Source organism: Notamacropus eugenii, chromosome 2 (assembly GCF_028372415.1).
Source record: "Notamacropus eugenii isolate mMacEug1 chromosome 2, mMacEug1.pri_v2, whole genome shotgun sequence".
In the NCBI taxonomy this organism is placed as follows: domain Eukaryota; kingdom Metazoa; phylum Chordata; class Mammalia; order Diprotodontia; family Macropodidae; genus Notamacropus; species Notamacropus eugenii.
This window is the reverse complement of record NC_092873.1, coordinates 308,577,724-308,597,708: the sequence shown is the minus strand read 5'-3', so window position 1 is coordinate 308,597,708 and position 19,985 is coordinate 308,577,724. Positions and strand designations below refer to the sequence as shown.

At 46.5% G+C, this 19,985-nt stretch overlaps 1 protein-coding gene across 1 annotated transcript in view; it reads left to right on the top strand.

The window, feature by feature from the left end:
* TMEM132E (transmembrane protein 132E) overlaps nucleotides 1-19,985 on the top strand; it is a 116,367-nt gene that overhangs the window by 93,249 nt on the left and 3,133 nt on the right. The window contains exons 2-8 of the mRNA XM_072644945.1: nucleotides 7,352-8,294; nucleotides 10,658-10,804; nucleotides 11,271-11,463; nucleotides 12,970-13,113; nucleotides 16,311-16,516; nucleotides 18,013-18,295; nucleotides 18,617-18,808. Coding sequence (XP_072501046.1) covers nucleotides 7,352-8,294; nucleotides 10,658-10,804; nucleotides 11,271-11,463; nucleotides 12,970-13,113; nucleotides 16,311-16,516; nucleotides 18,013-18,295; nucleotides 18,617-18,808 — 2,108 coding nt within the window. The remainder of the gene's footprint in view (nucleotides 1-7,351; nucleotides 8,295-10,657; nucleotides 10,805-11,270; nucleotides 11,464-12,969; nucleotides 13,114-16,310; nucleotides 16,517-18,012; nucleotides 18,296-18,616; nucleotides 18,809-19,985) is intronic.

Below are 19,985 nucleotides of genomic sequence, written 5' to 3'. Positions count from 1 at the left end.
CCCTGTACAAATATGTGCTGGCACCTTGCTCTGCAACTTAGAGTCTGAGAAAGTTAGAAATCCAGTGAGTGTCCAAGGTTGGTCCCAGGTCTCTCTGCCTCTGAGGCCAGCTCACTGTACCAGGCTGCCTCTCAAAGCAAAGCCCTACTGGATGCCATGCTCCTTTGCTTTCCTCCTCTGCTAACCTATTCATTAGCCGGTGGTCTTGGGGTGATCTTTGTCACCTGTGGTCTTTTGGAGGATTACTTAATCTGTGTATTTTTCTAGAAATTGATCATCTGTTTCTATCACACTGGGAGCACCCACAGGGAAGGAGCTCTGGGTCCATTCATAAGAATGGGAGTTCCCTGGGGGCAGATACTAGCTCTTTAGACTTTAGAGAACCCCTTGATGTCAAGGACTATATATCCTTCATCAGACTGTAAGCACCCTGAGGGGAAGTCCTCTCTTCTACTTGAATATTTCTTGTGACTGCCTTCTACAGAACACTGTCAACACCAAATGTAACATGATGATCTTACTCATTTGGGAAGCTAATGACTCAGAAATTACCAAGGTCCTTCTTACTCAGAAATTACAAAGGACCAAAGGACATCCCCCTATCTCTAAGCTAGACTGCTCCTAAAGCATATATCAATCCATCAAAAAGCATTTATTAAGCACCAACTATATTCTAGGCACTGTGCTAACAGCTGGAAATACAAAGATCAAAGTGAAGCCCTCAAGGAATTTACATTCTATTGAGGGAGACACAGAGATATAGACAGACAGACATATAGACATAGATATAGAAATATAGACATAGAGATATAAACACAGAGATATAGACATAGACATAGAGATATAGACATAGACATAGAGATAAAGACATATAGATGATACAGGTATAGGAAGAGATAGAAGAGAAATAGAGATACAAGGTATATATGAAATATACAATTAAATTTAAAAGGTAATGTTAGGGAAGGCCCTAGTAGTTGGGGGGGCTCAAGAAAGGCTTCTTTTAAGACTTCGAACTTGAACTGAGTCTTGAAAGAAACTAAGGATCCTAGGATGGAGAGCTGAAAAGAGATTGCATTCCAGAAGAAATGTGAAACAGATAATTCAAAGGCACATAGAGGGGAGAATGAACGACTTGTACCAGGAACAATATTCCTGCCAGTTTGACTGAACTTTAGGCTATGAATGGTGCTAATGTATAATGAGACTTGAAAGGTCATTTGGAGCCAAGTTGTGAATAGCTTACAATGAGCAAACAGAGGAGTCAGTATTTAATGCTAGAGGTAATAGGGGACCACTGGAGTTTATTAAGTAGAAGAATGGTCATCTGACTTGTGCTGTGGGAAGATCATTTTGGAAGATCACTTTAGCAACAACATGTAGAATGTGCTGGAGAAGGAAGAGACTTGAGACAGGGAAGCCAATTAGGAAGCAATTGTATTTATTCTTGACTCAGGTGGTAAGTGCTAGGACAAAGGTAACGGCTTTGTGAGTGGAGAAAAAGGAAAAGGTGCAAAGATGTTCTCCACTGTAGAGACAGTGCTGGGTTGGGAGTCAAAAGAAGTGGATTAGAATGTTTTTTTCTGACCCCTGCTATTTCCAACCCCTCCCCTCAAAAAAAAGATGAAACATGGTGACATAGTGGTTAGGGCACTAACTGACTTGGAGTCAGGAAAATCTAGGTTCTTTTAACCTGCTGCGTGGTTCTGGACAAGTCACCGAACTTCTCAGTGTCACCATTTTCTTATCTATAAAATGAGGAAATTAGACTCAAAGGTCCCTGCCAGCTCTAAACCTGTGATTCTGTGACTTAAATACTATGTGGTCTTGGGCAAATCACTTAATCTCTTCCAGCTTCAGGTTTTCTTATCTGTAAAATGGGGGAGGGTGTGTCAGAATACATGGTTTCTAAGTCTTTCAGCTCTAAATATACGATATATAATCCTTAAAGGTTCCTAGAGAAGAAAATTATAGTCCACCTGTGTAATCCTTGTATCTAAGGGAAGTGTATTTGAATGTGTCTGTGTTGTGTGTGTGTGTGTGTGTGTGTGTGTGTGAGAGAGAGAGAGAGAGAGAGAGAGAGAGAGAGAGAGAGAGAGAGAGAGAGAGAGAGAGAGAGAGAGAGAGAAGAGAAAGAGAGAGAGAGAGAGTGTTTATGCCTCTGTGTTTGTATGTGTCTACATGCCAGAGTGTCTGAGGTGCGTACATAGTCACACACTCCCAGCTTCTGTTCTCATTGTGTCTGGGCTGATTCCCTCCTCCGCATCTGACCTTATGAAACATTCAGAGGATTTTTCTTTCCCAGCTCTCTTCCTCTTTGCCCTTTCCAGGCACCCTGATGACTGGAAAATAATTGTATGAAGTTCTCCTCAGAAATCCAGGGAATGGGCACAATGGTACATAGCCTGGCATGCACATATAAGTGTGTACATTTAGCCATTCATTCTTTCATTCATCCTTCAATTCATTAAAAAAAAATTCTAGTCCCTACTGTGTTGAACGCATGCCCACCGACACATTTTTACACAAGGCACTATGTGAACATATGCCCACTGACACACTCATACACTCATATACACACATGTACATGCACACGCCACCCAAGAGAACACTGGTAGACACCACAATAGCCTAAGCTAGCACTAGCCTGGGAATTAGGATTCCTGGATTCTCTTCCCAATTTGGTGCAAAGCAATCCCAATAAAGTGGTAGAAACTTCCAAAGTTCCTACAGTCCAGGCTTCTGTCTCAGTATAAGGATACTTAGGATAGAGTCGGGACCCAGGATTTCATCAGTTTGGGGAACTTCCAGCTGGGAAACTTTCTCTGTCAGTATAGGTCAGCACCGTCTCTACTATTAATTGTCTTAGAGACTTATTGAGAGCAGCGGTGTGCCAAGTGTGTGTACTACCCCCTAGTACCTCCTGGTACTACCCCCAAACCAAGTTAAAATAGAACTGAGAAATATTTAACAAAATAAATAAAAATACAATAGAGCGTGTCACTTGGTGGTCTTCCAAGCCAACATGTAGCTGCAGAGATCCATATCCATGGTCCAGTACTTCGCACAGTGCTTGGCATATAGTAGGCACTTAATAAATGTCTATTGATCAGTTGGTTTAATTTGGCTTCTTTCTACTTCAGTTTGATGCTCCTGGCTTTGAGTATTCAGAAGCTGATTGGCTTGCCCAGGGTCACAGAGCCCATTTGAGACAAAGGCTGAACTTGAACTTGGATCTTCCTAGTTGCAAGACCAGCTCACCACTTGGGAAGAGGTATAAGGAGATTAAATGATTTGCCCACTTCACAGAGAAGGGAGTCAAAGAATTGGAGTTGGATCATATCTGCTGAATGTTGGGAATTGAACCTGAGGCAACTAGGGGGAGCCATAGTGCATAGAGCACCAGGTCTGGAGTCAAGAAGGCTCATCTTCCTGAGTTTAAATCCAGCTTCAAACACGTTATAGCTGTGTAACTCTGGTCAAGTCACTTCACCTTGTTTGCCTCAGTTTCCTCATCTGTCAAATGAGCTGGAGAAAGAAATGGCAAAACACTCCAGTATCTTTGTCAAAAAAAACCCAAATGGGGTTACGGAGAGTCGGACATGATGACAACAACAATGACAATCTTTGGATTCCAACGTCATCTTAGTTTTCACTACATCACAGGGCACTGTCTTATTTGATCCTCTCAGCAAGTCTATGAGGTAGTCATGAAAGATCTTGTCGTGCCCAATGTAACAGCTGGAGAAACAGTAGAGCTGAAACTTGAACCTAGGTCTCCTCACTCCTAGTCCTGTGCTGTTTACTGTGATATGGCACACACACACACACACACACACACACACACACACACACACACACACACACACACACACACACACACACTCCAGTCCAGCCTGGGTGTGCCACTCTCTACCTCTTACTCCAGCCTTGGGGCCAGGTATATTTATCCAAAACTTTCCCTCAGGCTGATCTGAGTCCATCTGGCCATCTCCTCCCTCCCTTCATTCAAATGGGCTTGGCAGACATCCAGATGGTCAGACTAGAGCTTTGGGAACTGGGGATAGGGCTAAGGAGAGCTAAGTGCCACTTAGAAAGCACTAGGGTCCCCTGAGGGTCTATGAAGTGGGGAAGGGTCACTGATTCTGGCAACTTCCTCTCTCCTAACTTCTACTCCCCCCCACACCCTTGGTATGATGTCAGAGTCCCTAATGAGCAAGAAGTGTCTGCTGTGTTACTGCAGCTGTTCCCTTTAACCCCCAAGGAGAAGGGGAATGCAGGTCCTCAGGTCATGACCCTGGTTATCTAACATAGACAGACAATAGATAGATGGATGGATGCATGGATGGATGGATGGATGGATGGATGGATGGATGGATGGATGAATGGATGGATGATGGATGGATGGATGCATGGATGGATGGATGCATGGATGGATGGATGGGTGGATGAATGGATGGATGGAGAGAGATAGAGATATAGAGATAGATAATAGATAGATAGATAGAGATGGATGGATGGATGGATGGTCAGATGGATGAACAGACAGATGAACGGATGGATAGACAGACAGATGGAAGCAAAGAAAAGAAAAAAGAAAGGTAATGTAGGTAAATAATAATATAGGTAGATAATAATGTAGGTAGATAGAGTCGGTATTAAGCACTTACTATGTTCTAGGCATGATGCTAAGCACTTGAGATACAAATAAAAGGAGGCAGGAATGTCCTTGCTTTCCAGAAGCTTCCTTTTTAAAGGGGGAAGATCATTCATAATGGTGAGATGAAAAGGGAAGGGTGTATGCCCATGGTGTCAAGGTCATGATCACCTGATCACTGAAATCCCTGCATTCCTGATGAGCAATTGCATGTCAGGTCTCAATAATCCCTAGGCTGAGCATCAGACCTAGGTCACTGGGGAGGACAGCAGAATGCGTCCTCACTCCTCAACTTATTTTTCATTTATTGATCCTACTAAATGTTCTGTCTTTGCCATCCCCCATCTGGGTTTAAGCCTCTTGAGGACAGGGACATAGTGAATGACTAATAAAAGCTGGCTGAATTAATTAATGAGAGAATGTGTCCTTTGTGTGTTTCTTCAAGTAATTCAGCCTTGGAAATGTTACCAAAAACAGGAGTCAGGAGACGAGGAGCTGAACAAAGAAATCACCTATCAGCACCACTTAGATTGGAAGTTTCTTTTATCTCCTTCCCTCTTTGCCCTAACCTGCTGTGCACATGTGTGTGAGTGCATGAGCGCACACACACATGCGCACACACACACACACACACACACACACACACACACATACACACACTCCTGAAGCACACTCACTCCGGTCGCAGTCACAGCTATCCTCACAATGAGGATATCTCTACTGGCACATTAGGATCTAGGAATTTCAAGCTGGAAGGAACCTTAGAGGTCATATTCCAAACCCTTGTTTTATATGTAGTTTGTAAGTCTAGTGTTTGAGATTGGGTGCTCTGACTTGAAATGCACCAAGCTCAGGGTGGTTATTAGGCAGCAGGGCTGAATGCCTAGTGAGTACCTAAGGATTCTATCTCCACTGGGCTCCATGTCATTCATGATTCCTCCAACTTAGGTCCATTTCCCCAGAATCTCTCCCATGCCATCCAAAATATGAGGATGCACGTCATTCTCATCTCAGAAAACCCTGCTTTTCCATTTGCCCTTGCCCACATGTGCCCATTGGCCCTGTAAAAGAACCAGGCCTCAGGTCCAGGGAAAAGGCCATCAAATCGGTCGTTTGGAAGGACCAGATTCTGGGACAAACTGGGCAGCATGTGTATGCATGTGCGTAGTGCTTTAAAATTTACAAACCTCTTTCTGTGTTAACTCAGTTGATTCCACAACCCTGCGAAGCGGGTAATATCTCTGTTTTACATATAAATAAACCATAAAATGGGAATAAGAGATAAAACATAGAGGTTAAAAGACTTGTTCAGGTTCACACAGCTAATATGTGTCTGAACTTGAGTCTTTCTGATTTCTAGTCCTATGGTCTATCTACCTTAATACTCGTTTGATGAGGATGGGTGGAAAGAGGAGGCATGGGGGAATGGCCTTCCCCAGCTACCCCTAAATGATGATATAAGATGTACTCTAAAGCCCAAGTGCGAGGAGACCCTAGAGAGAGGGAGATTCTGGAATCTTAAGAGAAGGATAAAGAATGAGAAATTTCATTTGTAATTGTAACGCCCCTTTATGGTACCTCGGAGTATCTGTGGCCAGTCTGGGTTCAGCGCTACTTAGATTGTTGCTTAAAAAAAAAAATATTTTCCCTTCTCTGAACACCTCTCCCGCCAACCAGACAACATTAATTATAGGCCGTACGTTATGTAAGTCTTGCAAAAAGAGATAATTTGCTTAAAATAGAAATGCCGGGCAAATAGTAGGAAAATACATTGAGCAGCATTCTCAACAATGGTTCCCACCTTCCCTTGTAAGTCTCCGGGGGAACATGGTGTTGGCACCTATTTTGCTTCTCCGAGGTTTATCCTGCTATCTCCCAACATCTCTGGGCAACATTAACCAACCCTTCACTGAGTCTGCCTCAGGTCACACAGGAAATAAAAGACTGAGCCAAGACTGGAACCCTGGCCCTCTGAATCATTGCTATTTGCACCATAGTAAACCACAAATCTAATTACTGAGAAGACTTTTGTGTACTTTGGTGGTGTTAGAGTGATTAGTGAAACTAAAATGAAAATAATACCTTTGACAGGATGCAGAGTGACCCTGGGATTTCATTGGTACAGGCAACCCCCGATATGAAGGAATTCCCTCTACCAGTGAAGGTCAGCATCTTCTCAGAAATTTAATCTTAAAGAATCGCCTAGGGTATTGAAAGATTAAGTGACTTGTCCAGGGTCACACAGACAATATGAGAAACAGGATTTGCACTCAGGATTTCCTGGCTCCCAGGTTCTGATTCTTTACCCAGGGGTGGGGATCCTGCAGCCTGGAGGCCTTATGTGACCTCAAGTTCGGCCCTTTGACTGAATCCAAACTTCACAGAACAAATTCCTCTAATAAAAAGATTTGTTCTGTAAACTTGGACTCAATCAAAAGGAAGCACCCAAGGACCTAGAAGGCCAGATGTGGCCTCGAGGATCCAGGTTCCCCACTCATCACGCTTTTTTTTTTTTTTTTTTTGGTTGAATCATTATTCCGTGAAGTCTCTGCTTTGGATACTGGACCCTTAGGGGCAAGGAGATCCGGTCCTGTCTGAGACACTGATCAGAAAATTAGAGGGAGGTGGCGGGGGACAATGGGAGATAAGTGCCTGCCCTTCCCTGATCTGCGCTCTCTCCTGTCCTCTCTCCAGCTTCCGGGCGCTCCTCCCACCTGGTCACCCCGATGCCCCCAGAGGCTCCCGCTGTCCCGGTGCTGCCGGTCAGTTACCGCCTCTCCCACACCCGCCTGGCCTTCTTCCTTCGAGAGGTGCAGCCGCCGCCCCCACCTACAGCCAACAGCAGCGGCGGGGGGCCCCTGCAGCGTTCCGAACCTTTTGTCGTCTTCCAGACGAAAGAATTGCCCGTCCTCAACGTATCACTGGGGCCTTTCAGTACCAGCCAGGTCCTGGCCCGGGAGCTCCTACAACCCGCCAGCACCCTGGACATCCCTGAGAGGCTGACTGTCAACTGGAAGGTTCGAGCCTTCATAGTGCACCCTCGGGTGCCCGCCTCGCAGCCCGTGGCCCAGGTCTTGTTCTACGTGGCCGGCCGGGACTGGGACGACTTTGGGGCCACCGAGAGACTGCCCTGCGTCCGCCTGCACGCCTTCCGCAATGCCCACGAAGTCAAGAGCTCCTGCCGCCTAAGCGGAGGACTGGCCACCTGCCTGGTCCGGGCCGAACTGCCGCTGGCCTGGTTCGGACCGCCTGCTCCGGTGGCACCACCCCCAGCCCGCCGCAAGCCCCCTGAAAGCCTGGAGCCGGAGCCAGGCGGGGAAAGCCAGCAAGCTGAACTCTACTATAGGCTTCACTCCCCCGATGCCAGTGGGGGTTGTGGTGGGGAGGGGGCCCGCCGGGGCGGGGGAGGGGCCCGGGCCGAGGGCCCCACTCAATACCCGCTCCTACGAATAGGTAGCATCAGTCTTTTCCGCCCGCCACCCAGGCGGGCCCTCCAAGAGCACCGGCTGGACGGCAACCTGGTCATCCGCCTCCCAGACAGACCCCTGAAGCCTGGGGAGGTGTTAAGCATCCTCCTCTATCTGGCACCCAACTCCTCCTCCTCCTCCATCCCCAGCGTGGAACATTTCACCCTCAGGTACAAGGGATCCAGCATCAGTGGCTCAGGGTGTAGTCCTAGGATCATAGATTTAGAGTCACCGTAGAGACCAGCTAGCCCAGAACCCTCATTTTACAGATGGGGAAACTAAGACTCAGGGAGGTTAAGGGACTTGCCCAGAGTCACCCACTTAATGCGTCAGAAGCAGAATTTGAATCCAGATAAGTCCTTCTGTCCTCTTCTTGATTTAAAGGGATATTGATCTCCAGAGAGCTGTAAGAAACTAACAGAGGTCCAGCTCACCAAATGACTCCATCTTCCTCCTACCTTCATGAAAGGCTGGGCTTTACCTTCCCAGGCCTGATTTCTAGTCCCTGCTTCACCATTAACTTGACTTTGGGCAAGTCATTTCACCCTGGGAGCTTCAGTGTTCTCATCTGTATGAAAAAGATCATACCTGTCCCACCTACCTCATAGACTCATCCCTTGCCCCTTTATTTAGGGTTACTAGAGAAAAAGATGGGGGAAGGGTTGGACTAAGGACAGGAACACCCAGGCCGGGGAACATGAGAGATGCTGGCAGCAATAATAATGAGAATAACTACCACAATAATGATAAATATAGTCCTTTAAGGTTTGCAAAGCATTTTTTATATATCATCTCCTGTGAGGCAGGTACTGTTTTATCTTCATTTTACTGATGGGGAAACTGAGCCAGAGAGAGGGTAAGTGGTTTGCCCATGGTCATACAGCTAGTAAGTGTCAAAGGCTCACTTTAAATTCAGATCTTCAAGTCCAATACTTTATCTACTGGGCTTTCTAGCTGCCTGTTAATGGGTGAATTGGAGGGGGTAAGAGGGATGACCACTGGGGTCTGTGAAGGTGATGGGGTCTCCTGGTGTGGAAAGTTCCCCTTCTGCCTGCTTCTCCCAGGCTCCAATAGGTGAGTTAGTGGCCAAGGTCAAAGCCTCTCTCTCCATATTCATTAAGCTCCATTGGGAAAGTTGCATGGTTGATTACATTGACTTCTATTGCCAGAGTGGGCCAGCGGAAGGTCATGAGAATCTCCTTGTCCCCAGAGGGGTGAGAAAAAGGGGAAGGCAAGAGAGGATGAGTGAGGTTTAGGCATTAGCTCCCAGAGTGAGCACCTCTCCCAGGGAGTGTCTCAGCAAATTGAAGACCCATTGGTGCATGGTCCACACTTCCGAGACATCAAATGTATTCAAATCTATATTCATGCAGGCCAACATAGTCCCATTAGATCTCATAATTTCCTAGACTCTGAGCCTTCCAGGAAATGGGAAACCAAACCTGAACTGCCCCTATGAATAGATTATAATCCCATAAGGATGTCTACATAAGGTTATGGGATCATAGATTAGTACTGGAAGAGACATTAGAGCCATTAGTATGATCCCTTGGTTTTGCAGAAGAGGAAACTGAGGTTGTGGCTTTCACGATGTCACACAGGTAGTAAGTGGCAAAGGGAATAAGCATTTATTAAGTGACTGGTATGTGCCAGATACTAAGCTGAGCATTTTGCAAATATTATCTCAGTTAATCCTCATAATAACCCTGGAAGTTAGGTGGTGTTATTATCCTTATTTTATAGTTGAGAAAACTGAGGCAAACAGAGGTTAAATGATTTGCCCAAGATCACATACCTAGTAATTGTCTGAGGCTGAATTTGAACTCGGGTTTTCCTCATTCCATGCCAAGAGCTCTCTTCACAACACCAATTAGTTAGAATTTAAACGCATATCCTCTGACTCCATCACCCTGTACTTTTCACTGAGGAGTACTCACTGAGGGTAGAAGGAAGTCTCTTTTCCATTCTTCCCACACCCCAAAAGTCTCTCCTCATCCGTCTGTGCCTGAGACATCATCTTTATCAGTTCACTCGTTTGGGACTCTCCTTGCAAGCCTAACAAGATTTTAAACTTCTTGAGGGCAGGAAATGAGCCCCATTCATCCTTGCACCACCTAAATATTCAACCTTGAACGTAGTAGGTGAGTAGTGGGTATTGGTTGAATTGAATTGCAAGTAAGGCTACCTCTAGGAAGTGTCCACCTTAAGTGTGAGAAAGTGAGAAAGCTTATCAGATTCTGCTTCTTATTGGTGAATATTTGAGGCCCATTTTCCCACCCTTGAAGGTGAGAGGGAATTCCCCAGAAGCCCTACCCTTTCCCCTTCACAAAGAGGTTAAGTGGATTGCCTTCCCCCAGGCATAGAGAATACACTTCTGAGTTCAAAGCGGAGGCTTAGTTCATCCTACCTTCACCACCGTGCCTTAGACTAGGGTTCCATGACAAATGGAGTTGTTTAGTGATCTCTGGAATTGGAAGGAGCTTTGTGCCCCACCATGACCCCCAGCCCTTTCTTCTTCCCTATTTGTCCGCAGAGTGAAGGCCAAGAAGGGAGTCACCCTACTGGGCACCAAGGCCCGAAGTGGCCAGTGGCAGGTGACTTCAGAGCTGCTCACTGGGGGAAAGCACTCGACTGCTACCGTGGATGTGTCCAGAACTCAAAGTACCCCTTTGCTCCCCAGGTCAGCCACAATAAACATCTTGAGTTCCCTGGAGGGTGGGCCCCCCTGCTGACCCTTGTCATCCTATATGCACTGCTAGGGGGAGGTTGGAGAGGACAGGAAAGAATTGCCCAGTGGAAATGGGGAGGGAGTTTTAGAAAGGAAAAAAAATGATCCAGGCAGAACCCAGAAATCCTGACTGCCAACAAAGATGCTTCTTTCCACCACAAGCTGGAGGGTGAGAAGAAGTGGGCATGAGTACATCAGATGCTAGACAATTAGCGAGCTGGGCAAGCTTTGATAAAACCAGGGATTGGGGTGAGGGGGGCAGGACTGGAGAGATTCAGGTCCAATTATTGAGTCTTTCTCAAGAATCTGGGACACTGACTTACTTCCAGGGCTCAGGGCTCCCCCATTGACCCAGAAAGAATAGCCCCGAGTCTTTCTTGCTCATCCCTCCTGCTGCCACCTCCTTCACACCTGGCAGGGAGGGCGAGGGACCCCTGGAGATCCTGCAGCTGGACTTTGAGATGGAGAACTTCACCAGCCAATCCGTGAAGCGCCGGATCATGTGGCATATCGACTACCGAGGCAGGAGCCCCTTGCCCGACCTAGAGAGGGCAGTGACTGAGCTGACCGTCATCCAGAGGGATGTGCAAGCTATTCTGCCTCTGGCTATGGTGAGGGGCATCCCAAGAGCATGAGAGCCCATGATGGAATTTGTGTATGTGATGTTGTTTACTAAATGAAGGAGGTCTCCTGGAGGCTCTCTGCTGCTAATGTACCCTCCTGCGTCTCCTACATATTTGGCTATGTTCACATTGTTTCCCCCAATGACTGTAAGTGCCTTTGGGCAAGAACTGTTTGTATCCATAGCATCCATCATCATGCTGGGCACATAAGAGATGCTTGATAAAGGCTTGCTGATTAATCAGTTAATTGATCAGTGGATGTTTGTATGTGATTGCGTAATCACATATATGCACTCACGTGTGTGTAACTATGTGCATATGATTATGTATGTATGAGTGCATATGTGTCATAGAGGCAGTGTGGTACGATGTAAAGGGTACTGTATTTGGAGTTAGGGAACCTGGGTTCAAATCCTGACTCTGTAATTATTACCTGTTTAACCATGGGCAAGCCATTTATCTTTGGTCTTGAATTTCCTCATTTATAAAATTAGAAGGTTAAACCAGATAGCTTCAAAGGTCTTTTCCAGTTCTAAATCTGTGTGTGTATATTTGTGTGTGTGAGAGAGAGATGGAGAGATACAGACAGAGACAGACAGAGACAGAGAGACAGAAAATAAGAGCAAGAAGAGAAAGAGGGAGAGACAGAAAGAGAAAGAGACAGGCGGAGAGAAGAGGAAGAGAGTGATTGAGATGATATCTCAAAATGATGTTTAATATTAATTCAATTTCACAAACAATTGTCAAGCTCTTGCCACATGAAGAAGCACTCTTCTAGATTTTAAGAACACAAAGATGAGAACATCAGCATGGTACCCGGCCTCAAGGGACTTCTACTCTAGTAAAGAAGGAACAGTAGCAAGTAGACAGGGATAACTGGGAGAATTTGAGGGCAAAGGATCATAGAATTATGGACTTAGATCTGGAAGTATCCTTAGAGGAAGATCCAGATCAAGTGATGCAGGGAAATTTGAGGCAAAGGATTTCTTTCAACTGGGGGAATCTGGGAGCACTTCATGGACGAGGTGGCACCTGAGGGGGAAGAGAGACTTTCAACAGGTGGAGATGCATTTGGGATGTATCCAAAGCATGTCCATTTGAGGGGTGGTCATGAAATGGGTCACTTATCCAGGAGGCCAATTAGAAGGATACCTCAGTGGTACAAAAATGAGGGGATAATTGAATGTATTTACCTTAGGATGTGGCACTGTGCATCTATGCACCCATGGATGTGTGTATCTGAGTTTGTTTGTGAATCTGAACCTGTATGTTGGTACAAGGGGAAGGATAGACACACACTTGACTTACCCTTCTTCTGAAGAGTGAAGAACAGGAGGAAAGAGTATTGTTGGTGAGAAAAGAGGAATTAACAGGGAAGATGAGGAGGACTAATGTTTTCCTTCTCCAACATGGTAGAAGAAATGGAGTAGGGTATGGTCTGGATAGAGCCATGACAACCTTATTAAAACATTGTCTCTTTCCTCCTCACCACAGGACACTGAGATCATCAACACAGCCATCCTGACTGGTCGGACAGTGGCCATACCAGTTAAGGTCATTGCTATTGAGGTGACAGGCCAGGTTCTGGATGTTTCCTCCTTGGTGGAATGTGAGTCCAACAATGAGGACATCATCAAGGTGGGTACTGTGTCCCTCAAGGTCCCCCAAGGGAGCAGCTATCCCAGTGGGAGATAGGAGTCCCAAGGGCCCTGAGCCAAAATGGGTTAAATCAATATTAGATAATACTCAAGGACAAATCTATTTTGGGTGGAGGATCGGATGATACAACAACATCATGGTGGGGAGAAGGAAGGATGGAATGATTCGATTTGCATGTCCTCTGTCTTGAGTTGGGTTTTTGTTGTTATTTTTTCTGATGAATCTTGAAAAGCTTCCTGGATGTGTTTTAAGATTTGTGAATAATGGGGGAGAGATGGCTTAGCACCACCTCAGGGACTAATTGAAGAAAATTCATATTGAAGAGAGCTATAGATAGAGAAGGACAGAATTCTTCTCCTTTCATAATTTATGAAACCAATATTACAGTGGATTGGGCAAAACAGATGGAGTCAGGAAGGCTTGGGTTCAAATCACCTTAGATACCTTAATAGCTGTGTAATTCAGTTAACCTTTCTGGGCCCCAGTTTCCTCATCTCTAAAATGAGAGGGTGAATGACCTCTAAAGTCCTTTGCAGTTCTAAATCTATGATCCTCTGCATCCTCCTCATCCCCCATCCCTCCATCCCATATCCCTCTGTAAATACCTCAAGCTGCTTACTTTAAACAAGACTATTGTAGGTATATCGTGTCCTCAGCATTCCAGGGATGTAGGGGGCCCAGCTTATGATAAATCATTTGTCAGACTACCTCCAGGGGGCCCCTAGATTTATCCCTTCTTACCCAGTATGGAAAGAGGATTGGAGGCAAACAGGGGAAGGGGTGGGGAATGGGGGGAGTAAATGGGAAAGTAGAGGAATAGGGGAAGAGGGAGGGAAGTTGGCATAGGCCCCTTACCTGGGGAGCCAGAGAGTCATGATTACAGTGTCAGGGTTCCTGGCGGGCTCCATAAATCAAAAGATTACATGGCTGGATCTGTTTTCTGTTCCTGTAAATAATTCAGCATTAAGGAGAACAGAAGAAGGGGGAGCTGTGGGGTTTTCTTTTCCTTCTTCATCCTTCTCACTCTCTCCTTCTGCCTTTATTGTCCCTTTCTCCTTAATCTCTCTCACATTCTCTCTCTCTCTCTCTCTCTCTCTCTCTCTCTCTCTCTCTCTCTCTCTCTCTCTCTCTTTCTCTCTCTGTCTTTCTCTCTCTGTCTCTCTCTCTGTCTCTCTGTCTCTCTCTGTCTCTGTCTCACTATCTCTCTGTCTCTGTCTCTGTCTCTCACTATCTCTCTCTCAGATTGAAGTTTATGTAATTCATTTCATCCATAGAATAGATGCACCTGACTTCAGGAAAGATAATATTAATAGCTAATATTTTATATGGCACCTTAAGGTTTTATAAAACACTTTACAAATACTATCTCACTCTCTCATGTTTTATCCTCACAACAACCCTGTGAAGTATGTGCTCTCCTCATTGCCATTTTACAGATCAGGTAACTGAGGCAGATGATGGTTAAGTGATTTGTCACACAACCAGTAAGTATCTGTGGCCATATTTGAACAGAGGGCTTCCTGAATCCAGGTCCAGCACTCTATCCTCTGCAGTGCCTAGCTGTCCCTCAAACCATTTCAATGTAAAAAAAACCTGTCCATCCCCACCCCAACCCCAGGCTCATGCTCTCAGGAGAAGAATTTTTGCTGCCAAGAGATGTTTCTTAAGATCTAGCTGACTTGATCTACATGGTCACTGAACTGAGAAGAGGAATAGTTGGACCATTGAGCTTCCTTAGAACCTGGAAGTTCCTACCCCTAGCCCCTCCACCAGCTCACCCAAGGGTCTAGTTCTAGAAGATGAGAATAGAATAGATTTTTTTTCAAAAGTTGACAGCAGGATTTGCCCAAATCTGGAATTTTTCCACTGACTTTTTAATGGGGAAATGAGCTGCTTTGGCAGAGAGTTTATCACCACCCCTCCACACCCTCTTCCAACCACTGTGGCAATGATGACTTAGCTTATTTGGGGACTCTGAGATAACAGCCCCCATACTGTTAGGGGGGGAAGGGAGAGAAGTTGGGAGAAGGAATTCGGGCCAAGCAGCCTCCCCACTCCTTTCATTCTCCCCTCATCCCTCCCTGAACACAAGTCCTGTGTGTGTGTGTGTGTGTGTGTGTGTGTGTGTGTGTGTGTGTGTGTTCAATTCCATTCATTTTTATTAAGGAGCTACTATGTGCCAGGCACTACTAGGGATAGACTGGACTTGTGATTTCATTAGTATAGGGAACTCCAAGGTGAGGAAAGTCTTTCCACCACTGCAGGTTGGCACCTTGTCTTCACCTTAACTGCTCAGATTTGCTCAGTCTCACAGCCAGTTTGCATCAGAAGCAGCTTTGAACCTAGGAGCTCAGCCCCTTTCTCCCTGCTTTGTGCCCCAATCCTAACATTTCCACTCCACTCATGTTTATGAAACATAAGACACGTGTGTGTGTGCATACGTATGTGTGTGGCTGCTTGAGCCCAAACTCCCCAGTAGTCTGTGGGATGGCCCTGTATGGAGGGGATGTTTCTCATGATTTCAAGGATTCAGGAAATGACCAAGGTATCATACCTTTTGAGCTGGAAGGGACCATCCAGTCGACCAGAGACTATGAGAGACCAGCCAGTCCAATCATTTCACTTTAGGAGTTGGAAAACTGAGGCCCAGAGAGCTGACTTGCCCAGAATGACTCAGGATTTGCTCCCAGGTCATCTCACTCCAAAGAAATGCTCTTTCCACTGTCCTGTGGATAGTTAGTCTAGTGATGGGGATGGAGGGTCCTTCACTGACTTCATCAGGGTGGGTGGTGAGCGGCCCTCTGAGGACATGTCTGCATTAAAGCCTTTGATGTCTGCCTGCTGGAGAACGAGGAGGTCCAAATGGAGGGACAAGATGCAGCAGAGCAGAAACCAAGCTAGTTATGAGTTCGTGCTTTGCTGGGACGTTACCATACCAAGTTATTTGTTCAGCAGCCTCTCCTTCTGGGCCCCTGGGGTCTGCTTCCTCTCCATTCGGGTCCTATTTGCCTCTCTTCTCAGCCACCCTCCTCTGTCTCCAGCAGCCCCCTTGATAAGAATTCTCTCTGCCAAGTCATCTGGTCCTCCTTAGACTTCAGATCCAGTATTGGATCTTTACAGCATGACAAGTTTCCAGGTTTTTCTAACTCACATCCCCCCACTTCCGTTCCCTACAGGTGTCTAGAAGCTGTGACTATGTTTTTGTGAGTGGGAAGGAGTCACGGGGTTCCATGAATGCTCGAGTGACCTTCCGATATGACATCTTGAGCGCCCCCCTGGAGATGACTGTCTGGGTCCCCAAACTACCCTTACACATTGAGCTCTCTGATGCCCAGCTCAGTCAAGTGAAGGGCTGGAGGGTACCCATTCTCCCGGACAGAAGGTACAAGCAGGACCCCTGGGGACATACAGCCTCCCTCTCCCAAGTGGACCTTGCTAGGTGCCACACTCAGCCTCCCGTGCATTCACTAATACAGTCTCATGTACACACACATACACATACATACACACATGCACACATGCACACATACATGCACACACATACACACTCATACACACTCATACATACATATACACACATATAGACTCATACACACATATACACACACATACACATTCATACACACACACACATACACACACACACACCCCAGTCCTGGGCACACGTAGGGGCAGGCATTTGCTTCCTCTCACCCTTCTATTAATGCTCAAAGCCGCACACTGCCTCTACTCATTGTGAGCTCCTAGGGTAGGTTAGAAAAAAAGGAAAAAAGAATAATGGAGAAGCCACAGAGAGGAGAAATGAAGGACAGACAGACAGACAGAGGGAGAGAGAGAATGTGGAGGGAGGGACATGGAAGAGGCCTAGAGAAATCAAGATGCACAGAGAGAAGGAAAGACAAATCAGTGTTCACAGAATCTGGAGCAGGAGGGGCATTCAGAATGAATGATGAGAGGTTGAGCGATTGCCCAAGGCCTGGCTGATAAGTGACAAAGCCGGGATTTGAACCCTGGTTCTCCCAACTGCAGTTCAGGGACGTTTTATGTCACCTCACACTGCTGTGAGAAATGTCGAGCTCCTCAGACCTTGGGGCTGGGATAGGGGATGCTGGTTTGAGTGTTTGTCTGGGATATTTAAGTGAAAAGAGGGAGAGATGGGAAAACACAAGTGAAGAGGGCCCATGGTTTGAAGGGGAAGGGGAAGTGTGGGATCGTAGATCTGGAGTTTGAAGGAGCCTTAGAAGCCCATTAGTCCAACCCTGGAAATGCTGAGAGGGGAAGGAAACAAAATCTCCTAAAACAGGATATTTCCTAGAGTGGGGTAGAACCAAGGAGCACAGAGGAGAGGGGGGCCAGCCCCCTCCATGCCCCCCAACACAATAGATTCTATTTCCTTTTCTCTAGAGCTAGAGCAGGTGGGAAGGACCAGACAAGGAAAGTGAGATTATAGAGCAGGGATGGACCAAGTGCAGCCTTTTGACTGAATCCAAACTTCACAGAACAAATCCCTTTAATAGAAGGATTGTTCTGTAAAACTTGGACTCAGTCAAAAGGCCGCACACAAGAACCTGGAAGGCCACATGTGGCCTCAAGGCAGCAGATTCCCCAGATTCCCCACCTATGTATAGAGAGAAAAGACATACTCAAGATATGTGGAGAGTCTGAGGAGGAAGGATTTAACCCAATTGGCCCCTTGTATCCCTGCCTTCTTCAGTTCCTTTCCTCTTTAACACACACACACATGCACACACACACACTTGCATACTTATACACACACATGCACATGTACACACATGTGTATGTCTTCTTGTAGCACAGAGATAAAACATGGGGCTGGGGGCCCCATGCTAACCCTGCTCTCTACCTGCTTATGCCCAGATCAGCTCGGGAGAGTGAGGATGAGGAGGAGGAAGAGGAGGAGAGGAGGCAGAACCGGGGATGTACTCTGCAGTACCAACACTCCACACTCCAGGTCTTCACCCAGTTCCATACCACGTCCTCTGAGGGCACTGACCAGGTGGTCACCATGCTGGGCCCTGACTGGCTGGTGGAGGTCACCGACCTGGTCAGTGACTTCATGAGGGTGGGCGACCCCCGTGTGGCCCAACTGGTGGACAGTAGCACTTTGGCTGGCCTTGAGCCTGGGACTACCCCATTTAAGGTAGGACTTGGCTCCCCCTCCCCCTCAATCCACCCCATAATCTCCCCACCCTAACCTCCTCTATTAATATCCTGATGGCAAAGGGAATCCTGAGATGGACTCCAGCTCTCCTGCTCCAAGCCCTAATTCTTATTCATCCCCATCCCTCTCATATACCTGTTCGTATGTCATAGCTCTGAAGAAATGAGCTATACAGTCAATAGAAGGATCCTTCTTGGGGGAAAGATGGGAGGCCTTTTAAAGGGTAGGAGTAGGAAAACCTAAATCTACATTTCCTCTTGGTCTGAGTGCACGGCATCCAATTTACTCACCCCACTCCAGGTTATATCCCCATTGACCGAGGCTGTCCTGGGAGAGACTATGGTGACAGTGACAGAGGAGAAGGTCAGCATCACGGAGCTCCGAGGCCAGGTGGTGGCCAGCCTGTCCCTCTCCCTTCGCCCCAGCCCTGGGAATAGTCACACCATCTTGGCTACTACGGCAGCCCAGCAGACCCTCAGCTTCCTCAAGCAGGTGAATAAGTGATGGGCTGGAGGCACTGAGTACCTCACCTCATGTCCCCATCTCTGCCAGCCGGGATGACAACAGGTGTTTATTGTTCACCCTTCCTCTACTGCTCCCTCCTGGCTCAGAAGGGGCTCAAGCACAGGCAGTTTAACTACTCTCCTCTTCACCCCTTTGCTCTGTCCTGGCTAGGTAAAGAATTCATTATGGAAAGTCTAGTCATTCATTTTTCTGCACTCAATGACTAGAGAATACTTCTCCAGGAAACCTGAGAAAACTCTCCTCAGGTCTCTGGAGAACCAGACACCTATATTCCCTAACTTCATCTGATTCCTAAACTCCAGCTATAGCTTCTCCCCTCTCCTCCCTAACCAATAGGAATAGGAGGAAAGGCAAAGGGCTGGGGTAGGAGGGGGAGTAAGAATTTGATGCAGAAAAGCTAACTGAATACATTTTTGAGCAAGGGATCACAGGACCCTGGAGTTAGAGTTGGAAAATACTCTGGGAAGACATCATAGAGACCACCGCCCCTATTTTACAGATGCAGAAATGGAGGCCTGGAGAATTTAAGTAACCTGCCCAGAGTCACACAGCTAGTAAGTGTCTGAGGCAGGAAGAACCCTTGGCAGTCAATTCAGGTTATTGGGTTCTATTGCTGCCTCTGGCCTTGACTCAACGTGCAATCTTAAGCAAATTATTTATTCTCTCTGGGCCTCAGATTCCTACTCTTTGAAATGAAGAGGTTGGACTGAGTTATTTCTAAAACACCTTCTAGGTCTGGAATTTACAGTTATTTAAGTGTAGGAGAGAAGGCCAAGGACCAGAGAATAGAAGAGGCAATAAACAGCCCCCTACATGTGAGAAGGGAGAGTGGAAACAGATTTTTCTTCATCTTCCCCAAAGCAGGACAAGGATATATGAGGCTGATGCTGCAGGACAAGAGACTTGAGTCTATTGAATCTATTAAGATAATGGAGTGGGGTGACAGAGGAGGGAAGTGAGGAGCAAAAGCTTTGAATGAATGAAAAGCCATTTCTTAGTTGCTTAAAGTGCGACAGTTCCTGCTTTCAAGGGGATCATGTTCTAATTGAAAGAGACAACATATTAGAAAGTTCTATTTGAGCGCCAATAGAAAGACCTGTAAGTCTTGAGGGTGCAGTTGTATGGTGAATGGCAAGGCCCAGGG